At 34.9% G+C, this 15,287-nt stretch overlaps 1 protein-coding gene across 3 annotated transcripts in view; it reads right to left on the bottom strand.

Annotated features, from left to right (window-relative positions):
• LOC105493513 (spermatogenesis associated 17) overlaps positions 1–15,287 on the bottom strand; it is a 229,857-nt gene that overhangs the window by 128,646 nt on the left and 85,924 nt on the right. For all 3 annotated transcript variants that reach the window (XR_011614273.1, XM_011761192.2, XM_011761190.2), the window contains one exon: positions 3,163–3,286. Coding sequence is in view for 2 of the 3 variants with exons in the window: in XM_011761192.2 (XP_011759494.1) it covers positions 3,163–3,286 (124 nt within the window). In the remaining variant the exon portion in view is untranslated. The remainder of the gene's footprint in view (positions 1–3,162; positions 3,287–15,287) is intronic.

The following is a 15,287-nucleotide window of genomic DNA, read 5'->3' as shown; positions in this document are numbered from 1 at the left end:
TTTTGTTTAGATGGAGACTGTTTGTTTTAATAGTTGTGACTTGTAGTATGTTTTAAAGGTCAACTTTTTTATATCATGATGAAAAAATACTGATTAAAAGCTAAGTAGAGCAAATCTGTTGGGATATAAGGAATAGAACATATGAACTTTCCAGTATCATTCTGTCAGTACAACTAATCCCTTGAACAAAATGAACAGATGAGACTAAGATGACACAGCTATTCTATTTTACCACCACACACACACAAAGTTTGTCTTGGAAATAAAAGTGGCTCCATAGGTTCAAAGGGTTGTTTTTTCATCTCTAGTTACCTGTGATCAAATCTTAAGATCACTATGATGAAGTTTACCAACTGGCCAGGTCCAAATGAAAATCCCTGTTATTTTTGTAATATTTCTCTCCAAGGGAAGCAATTTGAGAATACAGTTTCACCTGTAATGTCCTCAGGTCTGTGAAGTCAAGTGTCAAATGGAGGTGGGGGACACCAGCATAGAGATTTCTAACTAATTTTTTTATTAATAACTAAAGGAAAGCCAAGAAAGGAAATGAGAAAATGAATGCTTCCAATTGGTAAGATTAATGGAAGAAAATTAAAGAAGAAAACCTTAGGTTTATCTGTGGTTAAATTCTAATAATATGATTGTTACCATTTACTGAATGCCATCTAACGGTCTGGCACTGTTTTAAATACATGACATTTAATCCTCATAACATTCTTCCAAGATGGGTTTCATTATCCCACAAATGCAGAGGGAAGCAGAGGCTCGGAAAACTGAAGGTAATCTCCTAATATATTACCCTTAGTGTGAGAGCTGGGATGTCAACTCAGCTCTGTCTGATGACAATATTTGGGTTCTTTCAACCTTGCCATAGTGCCTCAAAAATAATTATTTTATTGGATGCCAAGGAGTTTTGGAGACTAGGGATCACTAAAGTTTACACACATTGATATTATCAGCGGCTTATATGGTATAAAGAAGGAGAAAAATGCATTGACAGCTTGTATTTGTTAATACAAATATACTTAAAACACAATGGTAATATCTGAAAATCCATTAAGGTCTATGATTCAAGTGTTTTAGTCAGGTTTGTGAAAATTCTTTGTCAAACCAGGTGCTTAATTTAAAAAATGAAATGAAATGAAATTAATTAAAGAAATAATGCATAGAAAGTCTCTACAATACTGTTTGGCACATGATAAGCACTCCATAGATATTTGCTGTCAGATTATTTTTATTAGTTAAAAAAAAACCTGAGTCTTCATGGACTTTCTAAATCATTTCACTAGATACTCAGTATCTCAACAACCTTGAATAAAACAGAATTAACAAATGTTCAGTTAAATACAATTTCACTATTTTAGGCCAGGTGTGGTAGCTCACACCTTTAATCCCAGCACTTTAGGAGACCGAGGTGGGGGGATCATTTGAGGTCAGGAGATCAAGAACAGCCTGACCAACATGGTGAAACCCCATCTCTATTAAAATACAAAAATTAGCCTGGTGTGGTGGCGGGTGCCTGTAATCTCAGCTACTCTGGAGGCTGAGGCAGGAGAATTGCTTGAATCCAGGAGGCGTAGGTTGCAGTGAGCCAAGATCACGCCACTGTACTGCAGCCTGGGCAACAGGGTAAGACTCTTTTTTGCTCCCTCTTAAAAAAAAACAAAATGATTTCACTATATAAAAAAATGCTTTCTGTATTACAATACCCATCATAAGTATACTTAGCACAACTAGAACTCATATTAAGAAAGATTCAGAGTATAAAGATGTTCAGAGTTACTACGATTAACAAATGTATTGTAAAAAATAAAATACCAGATTTAAAGAAATAAGGGTATTAATAGTATGCTTAGTTTAATGAAAGTTGAAATGACTAATAACTAAAGTTAAAAAATTTCTGCGAAAAGGAATTTTTTATTTGAAATTCTCTATAAAAAGGTAGCACTTCAATTATACAACTAAAACTGTTACTACCATAGATTTTAATGAAAAGTTAAAATATTTTGACTTTTAATTTTTAAAAGTATCTTTAAATTACTGCCTAAGTATTTGAAGTCCAGTGACCTTAGATTGCCGAGTGCCATGTCTATTTCTACTAGCTTTGTATCTCTAACTCAGCCACGTAACACCTCTGAGTTTGTTTCCTTACCTGTCACATGAAGATAACTCAGCTATACAAATCCAAGTAAACATGAAGATAGTCACCATGATTAAAAAGTATTGATATTTAGACTACCAAGCAGAAGCTAGAGATAGAGGGAGATCTACGTTCCAAATGTACACGGCCAGCCCAGGATTTAATATATTTTTTTAATTTGGATGCCTCTAAGGATGACATTCAGTCTTGGGGCTCACCCTTCACCACTGGGACTTGACTTGCCCCTGCCTGGAGACATTCGACTATGTGACTCTGGCCAAAACTACAACATAGGACTTGAAGGTCTGTGAGAAAAAATAAAAACCCAGAGATTGCTAGTTTCCTGACTAGCTCCCTAGTAACAAAACACATCTGAACCCCCAAATTCATGTTTTTTTAAAACTGTATTTCTTTTTGAGACTATTCCACATGCCATGTATTCTTTCCTAGTAACCAGGACAAAATCCAAGGTATTGACATTTTAGCAAGCATTGTAAAATAAATGTCTAAGTATTCCAAATTTCATGCTTATATTTCTATAAGAAGATGTAACTGCTGAAGCAATTTTGTTAAAAGTTTTACCTGAAAACTTCCATCAAAATTTAGAAAGGGTCAAAAAATGGTTTTAATCTCAACATTAGCTCAATTAAAAGAGAAAACATGAAAGCCACTTCAGCCTAATAACTTGTTAGTTCTTGATCAATTCACAACACAACAATAAGCCATTCAGAATGAGTTTTGAAAGCGAGGTTATGCCCTTCGTGTTGTGTTATCACCGTGGCAGATCACACTGCTGACTTGGACCTTTCTGCCAGCATCGCAGCGGCTGCCTCTATGAAGCTGCTGTCACAGACGAGTCATGGTGCCTGCGCGCACCTACACAGAAGCACGAAATTGAACTCGAAGTAGTGTCTTTGTGATATCTTTTCAACAAGTCGTGTCCCATTCAGCTTGCTAGTTTATCTCTGTCAGGCTAGGGGCCCAAGTGGCTTACAGGAGCTGTCAGGGACAGGTAGACCAACCTGCTTTGTGCTGAGGAGGTAATGCATCTTTCGGGCTTGGTAATCTCTTTTCTTCTCTTCCCTTTCGAGGTTAGCTTTCTTCTCTTCTCTTTCTTTCATTTCTGCAAACTCCTCCAGTGCCTTCCTGCATCAAAACCATCTGTAGTTATTTATGACACTATGTGTTCACATTTTAATTCTTTCACTGATGATAAATCAGTTTTTTTTTGAGGGGCAACCATCATCCATATCCATCCAAATCAGTGGTGTAGTCTATCTCACCTGCATTTTCTACAAGAATCTTTGCAAAATTTAGAAAGCATTTATGTGATATTTTGGTGATTAAGTTTTTGAGATCAAATGAGTATATTATAATTAATTCAAAGCTGAGAAAATACTCATATCAAATGCAAAGTGTGTCTTGCCAAATTATCAGGGTTTTTTGTTTTAAGATTAACTTTTTTGGACATACTTAAATCTCCCAAGAAAGCATCTGAGCTACTGTTTTCCCTTACATTTTGGATTTGTATTTTCAAATCTCTAATCATTTATTTTGCATACTAACTAATGGCCTAAATTTAAAAATGTGACAGGTTTTATACATACACTTAATTTATTGTAGGTTTACTTCAGTTGACAGTTCAAATAATACCAATAAGATTACATATATTATCTTGCACTTCAAACAAAGGCTGACATTTTGTCCAATTATGTAGATAATTCGAATAAAAGCTAAATCAGGTGAGAAAGTGCAAGTCTTTTCTAGGCATAATAAATTCTATTAAAATAATGAAACTTTTCATTATTTATGTGTATCTAAGAAATATAAACAAAAAAAGCTTTTAAGTATACTATGTGAAAACACCTGCTAAACAGATTATGATATCAAATATGGAGAAAAATAAATCCTTTATTTTCAAGGAAAAACTTAACTCTTTGTGTTAAAATAATGTTTTGAAATTGTACTATACTTTTTTTTTAAAGTAGGTATGTAACTTAGTGTCTAGTTCTGTAAGTAAAGTTTTAAATAAATTATCTGAGCATTTTTCTGAAAGATATCTGAGGAAAGTAGAGGAAAAAATTCAAAAAATAAAAGAGATTCTCCTTTCTACTTCAATGTCTAGAAATATTTTTGTTGCAATTTTCTGTTAAAGGCTACCAATACAATACTTCATACAAGGTTACTTATGAAACACACTGACGTTTAAAAATCACCAAGCTATGCTATTGCAGCAGAGCAATTTTTTTCAACATAAGATTAAATTGCAAAATAAATGAATTACTTGGAGTGGCATGGCCCCCATTTTGCCACCCTTCTCTTGAAAATTGCTTATTAATATGAAAAAAGGAGTCAGAAAATAGCCTGTTTTACTTTATGCATAGTATTTTGGGGGCTTCTGCACCCACAGAGCCAGGCTAGCTGCACGTTTAGATTGTGTTGGCAAGCTGGTACAATGACCTCTCTGACCTGCATCTCAAGGCTATTATTAATCGCTAAGTAACCTGGTAAAGCCAAACAAATTTGTTTCCATTGAAAGGATCTCTATCTGTGTCTGAGAATTTGTTCTGTACCAAACAAACCTCATTAACTGTGTCCATTTTTGACAAAGAACCAGGAGTTAGAGGGATTGGTGACCTTTCTTTGTCCTTAAAGTACAAATTTCAAGGCAGTTACATATGAATAAATGAGAATTTTTGCTAGGAAAAATAACAATCATATGTTACATTAAAAGTGAATATATTATTTGTTTTAATCTTTACTATTGTTATTATGAAAAAAATAAAAATTAACCAGAGAACTACCACTGTAAAGATAATTACTCAGAAATGCATGTATCTAATTTTATATTACTCTAAATGTAAGTACAGTAATTTTCTAAGCAATCATAAAAATAAAAAAATCTATAGGGAAGTTTGTGCTCTATAAATAATTTAATAAATATGAAAAGGTCTTATATAAGAAGAAAGGCCTAATATAATTGAAAACATATATGAACGGGTAAGGTACAAAGATGTACATAGAACTTGGACACAAAATCAAAAGTGCAAGTTATTTTAAGTAGTAAAAACAGTTCATCTTCAGAATATGGAAATGTAAAATAAAAACAGTATGTATAGAGTGGCATGGCACAGTGAACTAAACCTGTGAGATAATGGAAAACAATGTTACTTTCCAGTGTATAAAGAAAACACGTAAGAAACACTAAAAACACTCATCTGCTGTAATCTCAAAACACAAAAGTAGTTAATTTAATAAATTCATCCAATTATTGAAAAAAATCAATTCTTAGGTTCCAAATTGATTTCTTGTAACATTTGAGAGTGTGTGGATATACTGAACAAGGCAGTAATATTTTTGTCAAACATTCTTTGTTAAACAATGAAGTAGGAATTGCTAAATAAATTATTCTTGATATATAAATTTTTGTTATATCAGCAGGGTGAAGATACTGCTCAGTGTGCAGGATGCAATAAAAATTAGGATCTCATTAAAGATAAAAGGATGGAAACCATTCTAACTAGGATTCCCTACAAAATTATAAAAATTACCTATATTTTTAATGTGGAGGTTTTTAAAATGCAGTACTTCTAAGACATTTAAATCTATTGTTTTTCTGTTTTTACATTTCAGATGTATTTTCTCATTTCTATCCTGAAAGAAAAAAGCCCTCTGATAGATATGGCATAGCTTTTACTAATTACTCTATTTTGCAAATACAGAAACACATAAAGAGATTAAATGACCTACTGTGATTAACAAATAAGTTAATGGCAGAAATGGAATTAGAACCTCTGTGTTTGCAGATTTTCTAACTCCAGACCAGGCTGTCATCTTCCTGACACAAGAAATATTATGCCGAATATATTTTTATTGAATTAGCCATGCATATTTTCTTTTATCTTATATTCCTGTCTTCTACCATATAAAGAAACTTGAATAAGTTCCAAGACTTTCTGCCTTGTTTTCATATCTATAAAACATTTTCTGATATAGTTTTAAAATAAAGATAAAAATTACTGAAACTCTTGAAAAGCTTTACATATTTGAATGTATTTTGCTAATGATATTTATAGGGATAATAAAGTATTTACATATTCTAATAATGATAGCAATAATAATAGCCACAATATAGTGGAGTGATTAAGAGCATAGACTCTGCTTTTGTTTTGTTTTGTTTTTTTGAGACGGAGTCTTGCTCTGTCACTCAGGCTGGAGTGCAGTGGCACAATCTCAGCTCACTGCAACCTCTGCCTCCTTGGTTCAAGTAATTCTCCTGCCTCAACCTCTGAAGTAGCTGGGATTACAGGAGCGTGCCACCACGCCAAGCTAATTTTTGTATTTTTCGTAGAGATGGTGTTTCGTCATGTTGGCCACTCCTGACCTCAGGCGATCCACCTGTCTTGGCTTCCCAAAGTGTTGGGATTGCAGACCTGAGCCACTGCACCTGGCCAAGAGCATAGACTCTGAAATGGCACCTGGTTATAACAGCTCTGCTATGCTCCTTACTAGCTGTTTACCCTCTGAGCTGCAATTTCCTCATTTGTAAAATGTAAATATATTAGTATTAGTATCTTTTCCATTAAATTATTGTGAGAATGAGATAAGTTAATCAATGTAAAGTGCTCAAAATATTGGCTGGTACACAGTAAGGTGCTATGTAAGTGTTAGCTATTTATTGAACATTTACTATGAGCCAAGTACTAGGCTACATGCTTTACCTACTCAACTGGATATGCTTTCTCTAATTCCCTTGGTTGTCTCCTCCTTTCTCTCTCCTGATGAGAGTTTATTTTATGAATGAAATCCCACAATGCAGAGCATAGAATATGGCTTCCTAAGAGGCATGGGTTATGGGGTAAACCCTGATAAGTGGAAAATAGGAGACAGAAAAGACCATGCAAATAAATTCTTCCTTTCCCTGTCCTCCACCTACTTATCTGAGGGATGGTTTCTCCTTGCAAAACTGAAGATAACCTGTGTGGCTAAAGACAGCAAGCATGGCCGGGTGCAGTGGCTCACACCTATAATACCAGCACTTTGGGAGGCCAAGGCGGGCAGATCACCTGGGGTCACGAGTTCGAGATCATCCTGGCCAACATAGCAAAATCATGTCTCTACTAAAAATATGAATACTTATCCGGGTGTGGTGGTGGGCACCTGTAATCCCAGCTACTCAGGAGGCTGAGGCAGGAGAATTGCTTGAACCCGGAAGGCGGAGGTTGCAGTGAGCCGAGATCGCACCACTGCACTCCAGCCTGGGTGACAGGGCAAGATTCCATCTCACAAAAAAAAAAAAAAAAAGACAACAAGCATGTCTGCTGTGCTATATCACATCACTATGGGGCTCTTTGTGAAGCAGTGGCCAGGACTGCAGGAGCTCATCATGTCTCATTCCTACCTACAGAACCAAACCCAAAGTTCCAACTGCCAGGAGTGCTGGCTGCTGACTGTTCATAACTATATCTCACTGGAGAAAATCAGTTGCCCTGCCCCAGGTAGATTTTGTTATCCTGCCCCCAGCCTGGATTCAATCAATGACTGGGAATTGACAGAGTACATAGGCCCAGAGCCTTTGTCTTGGTTTGGGACCAATATAAAGGGCCATCCAGATCCCAGAGCTGAGACCTCCTGATGCAATTCAACTTCTCCCTCAACCTTCCTCCTCCCTTCTCTTAAAGATGTTGCTCCCCAATAAATCTCATGCAACAAATCACTGTCTCAGTGATATTTCCATCTATGACACTTCCATCTATGACCTCTTTTTTCTAACCCTTATTGAGCCGGTATTGCTATTTTTTGAGCAACTAAATAATTCTAATGTACGACATTAATGTATAAAAAGAGACTGAAGCTGAAAAGATGCTTAAAAGCTATTTGGCACAATACAACTAACACACAATACAAACCTATAAGGCCTTTCAGTATTGACCCCTGCTTCCCTCTCCTTCTTACTTCATATCACTCTCTCCCGGAATCACTATGCTTCAGTCACAATGGCTATATTTCATTTCCTAGCAAACCATTTATTTCTACCTCAAGATCTTCACTTAAATTGTATTTTCTGCCTTGGATTTCCTTTACAGCAATCTGAATTCTCCTTTCACTGTACTTTTCACTCATAAACACCGTAATTTTGTTTTTCTTCCATATAACTTAATAAAATGTATAATGATACATTTATGGATATATTTGTTTGTTTAATATATGTCTTCCCTACTAGACTGCAAACTCTGTAAAAAATAAAGACTATGTCTATGTTGCCCATGTCTATTTGAATGAATAAGTAAACATTTTTAAAAGACTACTGTCTCCATATAAGTGTGTAGGTTTATGTATATGAATGATGATAGGAACTACAGAGAAGTGACTGCAAAAACAAGTATATAATCCTGCTCAATCCCGAGACCAAATGAATGGTAATGATTACTTCCTATCATATAATAATTCATGTTTTCTTGCATTGCAGATTTTCTTTTCCTTGTTACATTTTTTTCTTTTTAAACTGTTTCTTGATTTTGTCTAATGTCTGTACCAAAGGAGAAAAATAATATATTTCTATAAAATATTTTTGAAGAACAAGAGCACTCTGCTCAAAATTATATTATTTCCACAAGTGATATAAAATATTCAAACTCATAATCCTAATAAATACATTAATATATAAAAATATGTATGATATATAACATATTATATAAATGACTCAATTATATGCAGTTCAATATTTGCTCAGTATACTCATTAAATGCTTTATTCACCATAATGAAAATTATTAATAAGATGGACACATATTCTTTTTGCTTTTCTTGCCCATTTCAAAATATAATACTAAAAACAGAATCTTTATAATTTTTATATTCTCTTTTTTTAAGTCAAGAACAAAAGCACAAAATCTCCATCCTTTCCTCTAAGAAGGCTTCATAGATCCCCTCAACAAAAATTAAACTTTAGTTGTTCCCACTGTCATAATCTCACTGATTATGAATCCTTTATTTCTTTCATATGTCCATTACCTTCTGCAATACATTATAGTTGTAGGTATGCATGCATGACTTGCCAGCTCAACCTCCTGAATGCTAAGGCCCTGCTATAGGCTGAATATTCGAGTCCCCCCAAATTCACATGTTGAAGCCTAAATCCTAAATGTGATGGCATTTGGAGGTAGGGCCTTTGGGAGGTAATTCAATTACAGAGGTGGAGCCCCCATTGAATGGGATTAGTGCCATGGGATTAAAAACAGACATGAGAAAGATACTCTCCCTCTGTGAGGACACAAGGAGAAGATGACTGTCTGCAAACGAAGAAGAATGCCCTTACCAGATGGATATGTTGGCACCTGTCTTGGATTATCCAGTCTCCAGAACTGTGAGAAACAAATTTCTCTTGTTTAGCCACTCTCTGGAATTCTGCTACAGCAGCCCAAACTGACTAAGACAGGTCCTGAAGGTCAAGAATAATGTTTATTTATTGATGTGCACCTCCCAAAACACTTGGCATAATACCTAGTATGAATTTGGTGCCAGCATTCTCTTTAACTATTTCTCAGTCGACTAGTACATTTCATCACTCCTGATGGTTTAATTAGGAGAGAGAAGAAACTACATTGTGAAAGTCATCTGTTGGGAAGTGGGGGTAGAACCAGAACTCCAGCTCTTTGCCTAGGACAGTGGTTCTCAAAGTGTGGTCCCTGGACCAGCAGCATCAACTTCACCTTGGAACTAATAAAAACGCACTTTCTCAGACCCCACCCCAGATTGGCTTAATTAAACATTCTGGAGGTGGAACCCTGAGACAGTCTATGAAATATTACAAAGAAGACACAATATGTACTTCACAACAATTCCATAAAAATCATAATTTTGACAAAGAAATAAAGAATTCTACCAAGACTGTTTTAAAAGCACAAATTCCTAAAGATGCAGAGGCAACTGCTAATAAATAATACTACATAGATTTCTCAAATAAAACAAAATGCCATCATCTGCACCATCTTTAAGAAAAAATACAATTCTAAGGAAATGGATTTAAACAATTCTGTACTGTTCTTATTCTGTTTTCATGGCAAGTAAAGTCAGCGTGTGCTTCTGTTGTAAGATGCCTTCAAAATAAAAATAGTCATGGGTGTGGTAGCACACACCTGTAATACCAGCTATTCAGGAGGCTGAGGCAGGAGTTTCACTTGCACCCAGGAACTCAAGACAAGCCTGAGCAACATAGTAAGACCCTGTCTCAAAAAAATTAAAATAGTCAAATGGCATTAGTTTCTGCTGTGGTATATTATAAAAGTATTTTAAATTTATTGAATGTATTTACATTTCATCTCTAACAATTGTCTGCTCTGAATATGTTCACCTTAATTTAACCAAATAAGTAAGCCATAAAAGGAAAAAGAGAATGCTGAGTCTAAAATACAATAAAAATACTAACCATAAAGAAGTCATTTACATGCTAGGATTCTGTTTGACATCTAAAAATATTTTGTGAGTGATAAAAACCTTGGAATAGATTATCTGGAAGGTATTAAGATACCTAAAATAGTCCCATTAGAAACAAAATTTAAGTCAGTCAAACAACTTACACCACTTATTTCATCTACCTTATTTTGCTACTGGTTACCTACTCCCTGGATCTGGTTGACAGGTGTTGCAAATTCCATTAGGGCAGCCCTTCACAAAGGGAAAATATATTTAAAATGAAATATTTTGTAGCACATAGTCATTAACTCAAGCACTCAGGTTGCACCTGTTTCACACCTTACTCTGAAACATAGAGTTGAAACTTTAACATTTTAGAAACATTTAGAAAGGTCCTCTAGTTAAAAAAAACAAAAATGTTTAGTTACAATATCCTTTGTTGCAGTATAGAAGAGTTTCTCTTCAAAAATATCTAAGCTACTTTAAGAGTTAATACCATGGCGGGGCGCGGTGGCTCAAGCCTGTAATCCCAGCACTTTGGGAGGCCGAGACGGGTGGATCACGAGGTCAGGAGATCGAGACCATCCTGGCTAACACAATGAAACCCCGTCTCTACTAAAAATACAAAAAAAAAAAAAAAAAAAAAAAAAAAATTAGCCGGGCGTGGTGGCGGCGCCTGTAGTCCCAGCTACTCGGGAGGCTGAGGCAGGAGAATGGCGGGAACCCGGGAGGCGGAGCTTGCAGTGAGCCGAGATCGCGCCACTGCACTCCAGCCTGGGCGACAGAGCGAGACTCCGCCTCAAAAAAAAAAAAAAAAAGAGTTAATACCATGTAGAGAATTAACACTCATTTGTTTATTCAGGCAGATATTCACAAACATGTTTAAGATATTTAGAGAAATAAAGATGTTTAAAGAGTAGTACTTGCATTCAAGTAGGTTGCAAACAAAATAGCTAATAATTTATCAGACTGTAAAAAATAAGTCTGTGAAAGAAATATATACGTAGTGCTTAAGTTCAGGGAGATCACTTCTGATTAGAGGGATCGGAAAAGATTTCATGGAGGTGATGGTATTGGAGTTGGGAACTGAACCGTGAGCAAGTTTTCACTAAATATAGAGAGCAGGGATAGAGAGGAGTGGTGTTGAAATAAGGCTGGATCATTCACTAGAAACTCTTGCTCTCTTTGGTAGGCTTTGACCATCAACAGCAAAGGACAGAAATGCACTTTTGAGAAGAAAGGTTTCCTGGCCACACCTAAATGGGCTCTCTAAGGGTAATGCTGGCAAATTTATTCTCTATAGACAAGACATTTTGAGAATGAAAAGAGTAAAAAAGATGATAATGGTCAATGTTATAAAATTACAATACCATGACTTTAGTCTGATCATACAAAGGGATTGTCCAATTGCTCTATTATTTCATTTACCTGCTTAGCATGATTATAAAAAGCAATAAGACTCCATTCAAAGATCATTCATGAAAATAATTTTTTTTCTTCTTCTGACTTTTTGAATCAACTTGGTTGAAAAGAATTTTTGTGTAGTATTCTTTCTAAAAATATGCACATATTTCACTGTAAAATTATTTTATTTTTTATCATCTAGAGAGTTGCTCTAAAAGGAAGTAAAATTTTAGATAATATGTATGATGTCAAATAATTGAGAATGACATAAGTACAATAATAGCAATAATAATAAAATGTATTTATATAGTACATTATTTTCAGGGCTCCAAATGCTTTCAGACATTAATTCAGTCTCACAACATTCTACCAAAGTTGGTAAGGGGCAGATATTATTAACAAGGTCTCTGTTCATCTTTGTGAAATAAAATGACTTTACAGATTGTGACTTTGAGGCACAGCATGGGGGCTTTTCTGCATAAAGATAGATGAAGGCATATCATATTCTCTCCATTGCCCATCTTCACAGTGATTCAGCTGTGGAGGAGGAGGATCAACACACTACATTTATGTTTTGGGTAGAGTTCAGAATTGAGGTAGCTACAGTTCCCATTTCCTATAAAAAGAGTTTCATGATCTCGTTTATTTTGTTTTTAGTCAAACATCACACATCGTCTCTCGTTTAAAATGTGTTAACCTCACTTTAAAGCAAAAATAATTGCCGCTGCTTTTGCATGCAATCCAGTCAACACAGACAAGGGACATCTCTCAACTAATCTCGATGCTAACATAAAGCAATAATAACATACCAGAGGATGACATCAACATGTTTTAAAGCAGGATGCTACATGTCGTTTCAAAAATTATCTAATGAGTTTTGGGAAACTATTTATTGAGCAATTCTTTTACAGTTGATCTTAGAAATCATTTTTATATGAATGCCACAGGGAATACTATCCCATTTATTGTTGGATAAGAAACTGTTACAAAATAGTGGTCATAGAGAGGAGAGAGAGAGAGAGAGAGAGAGAGAGAGAGAGAGAAATAAATTGGAGTAATTTTCTTTCTCCATTCTTTTCATTGTCAACTCCAAGAGGGGAAAAGGATGGATTTAGAAGGAAAGGAAATGGAAAGAGCTGTAAAGCATTACAAAGGAGTAATAAAAAAGTGATTAAAAAATACATGATTATTTATCAATTTGCTGTTTTTGTAATAGATTATCACTACACAATTTCCTATTTATCATACAATTTCAGTTTATTTAGGTATACATTTGTTCTATGACTTCCCATTCTATGCTAATATTATAACTAAAATACATGTTAACATTCTTCTCCAAAGATTCATGTTTTTTAGTATTAAAACTGTTAAAGAATATGATTCAAGTATTTATTTTGGGTTTGCTTAATTCTTATGCTAAGAATATACTCTAAAATGTAATCCCAGTGTTTATGTTTCACATGTTTCTAGAACCTCTAGGTCATCTTTTACTATGGAACAATTAAAAGGAAGGAAATAAACAGATTACGGTGATCAGATTTATATTTCAGAAAGATCAGTAAGGCAGCAGTAGGGAGGAGACTGAAGAGGAGAGCTAGGAAAAGAATTGATAGGGCTCAGCTACCAATAGAGAAAAGAATTTTTAGAATGAAAATCTCATGTTTCTGGCTTGGGTGCCTAAATGAAGAATGGTTCAATTTACCATAGAAAGAGGAAGAAGTTTAGGGAAATAATTTTATCTAAACATGCTTAGCTTGAGATGTCAGTGGGATGTCCAAGTGGCAATGATAGCAGGCATCTGAATAGATGGTTAAAACAATCAAGATAGAGGTCTGGGTGGAAGAATACTTGGAGTTATAAATCATACAAGTTCTAGCAGAAGTCACAGAAGTGAAAGTGATCACCCATAGAGTGTAGAATGAAAAGGTAAATGCATCGAGGAGGGAATACTACACTAATATTTAAGGTCAAATAGAGTACACAAGGAATGCGGAGAAGAAACCATTAGAAATGGAGAAAAGAAACCAAGAGAAAGTGGTAGCAAAGAATTAAGTTATAAGAGAAGAGAAGAGTGGTTTATGGTGCCTTTATGCTTCAAAGAGATAAAATAAGTATGGTGACTTTATGCTTCAAAGAGATAAAATAAGATGAAGGCCAAAATAGTCCACAGGACAGAATTACATATAAATGATTTTTTGGCACTAATAACATTTTCTCAATAGAATTTCATAATAATGTAAACATATCTTCAAATGTGACTAAAAAGTTTATATATTATTAATATATCAAGCATCTGCATCTGAGATAAATCTACTCAAAATCAGCAATATGAAAAATAGCATTCTCAATCCTTATCACAGAATTTTTTTAAAAAAGAAACTTTTCTTTTGTTGTCTATCAAAAAATCAGGTAAGAAAAGTGAGAGATAAGAACTTCCAAGTCCATCCATTCCTCAAAGCTGGACAACCGTAAGGCTAAGTCTATGGACTAATACAATTTTAGTCCTTTACTTTCAAATGAGTAACATTTTAGTACATTCCCCAGGAACTTTTTTTCCTCAAAAGATCACTACAAAAAAGAAAGATTTGAAATTCAGACTGCTTTTTTGTATTTGAGAAAAAAAATAAAAAATAAAAAACTTGGCTGGGCATGGTGGCTCACATCTGTAATCCCAGCACTTTGGGAGGCCAAGGCATGTGGATGACTTGAGGTCAGGAGTTCGAGATCAGCCTGGCCAACATGGTGAAACCCTGTCTCTACTAAAAATACAAAAATAAGCCAGGCATGGTGGTGTGTGCCTGTAATCCCAGGTACTCAGAGGATGAGGCAGGAAAATTGCTGGAACCCGGGAGGCAGAGGTTGCAGTGAGCTGAGATCACACCACTGCACTGTAGCCTTGGCGACAGAGTGAGACTCCATCTCAAAAGAAAAAAAAAAAAAAAGATCACCTTACTGAAGATATCATTCATTACATTATTTAGTGTCTGCTACTGAGGATTCATGTAAAATTTCTTTCAGGATCGGTGCTAGAAAAAACTGTTTCTTGGCATATGCAGTAATGTTTCTCCATTTTGTTAATGGAACATACTTAGCTAATCATCTTCCCTGATCAATTATACTATTAGCATTATCATATCTGTATTTTCCTTTACTGTGGCCCCTATGTCCTTTGTAAACTGCTTGAAATTCATTGTGGAAAGAGTTAAATTGAAACACCTACATAATAAGCGTTTTCCTTTTGTTAATTCCTTCTAGGGACTGAAGCGTTTTTTTCCTTTCTGTATATTTTGCTCTTAAATATTTTGAAATACCAAATTGTAAAAGGTAGT

The sequence above is a fragment of the Macaca nemestrina genome, chromosome 1, assembly GCF_043159975.1.
Source record: "Macaca nemestrina isolate mMacNem1 chromosome 1, mMacNem.hap1, whole genome shotgun sequence".
Classification (NCBI taxonomy): Eukaryota; Metazoa; Chordata; class Mammalia; order Primates; family Cercopithecidae; genus Macaca; species Macaca nemestrina.
This window is presented reverse-complemented; position numbering and strand designations above follow the sequence as displayed.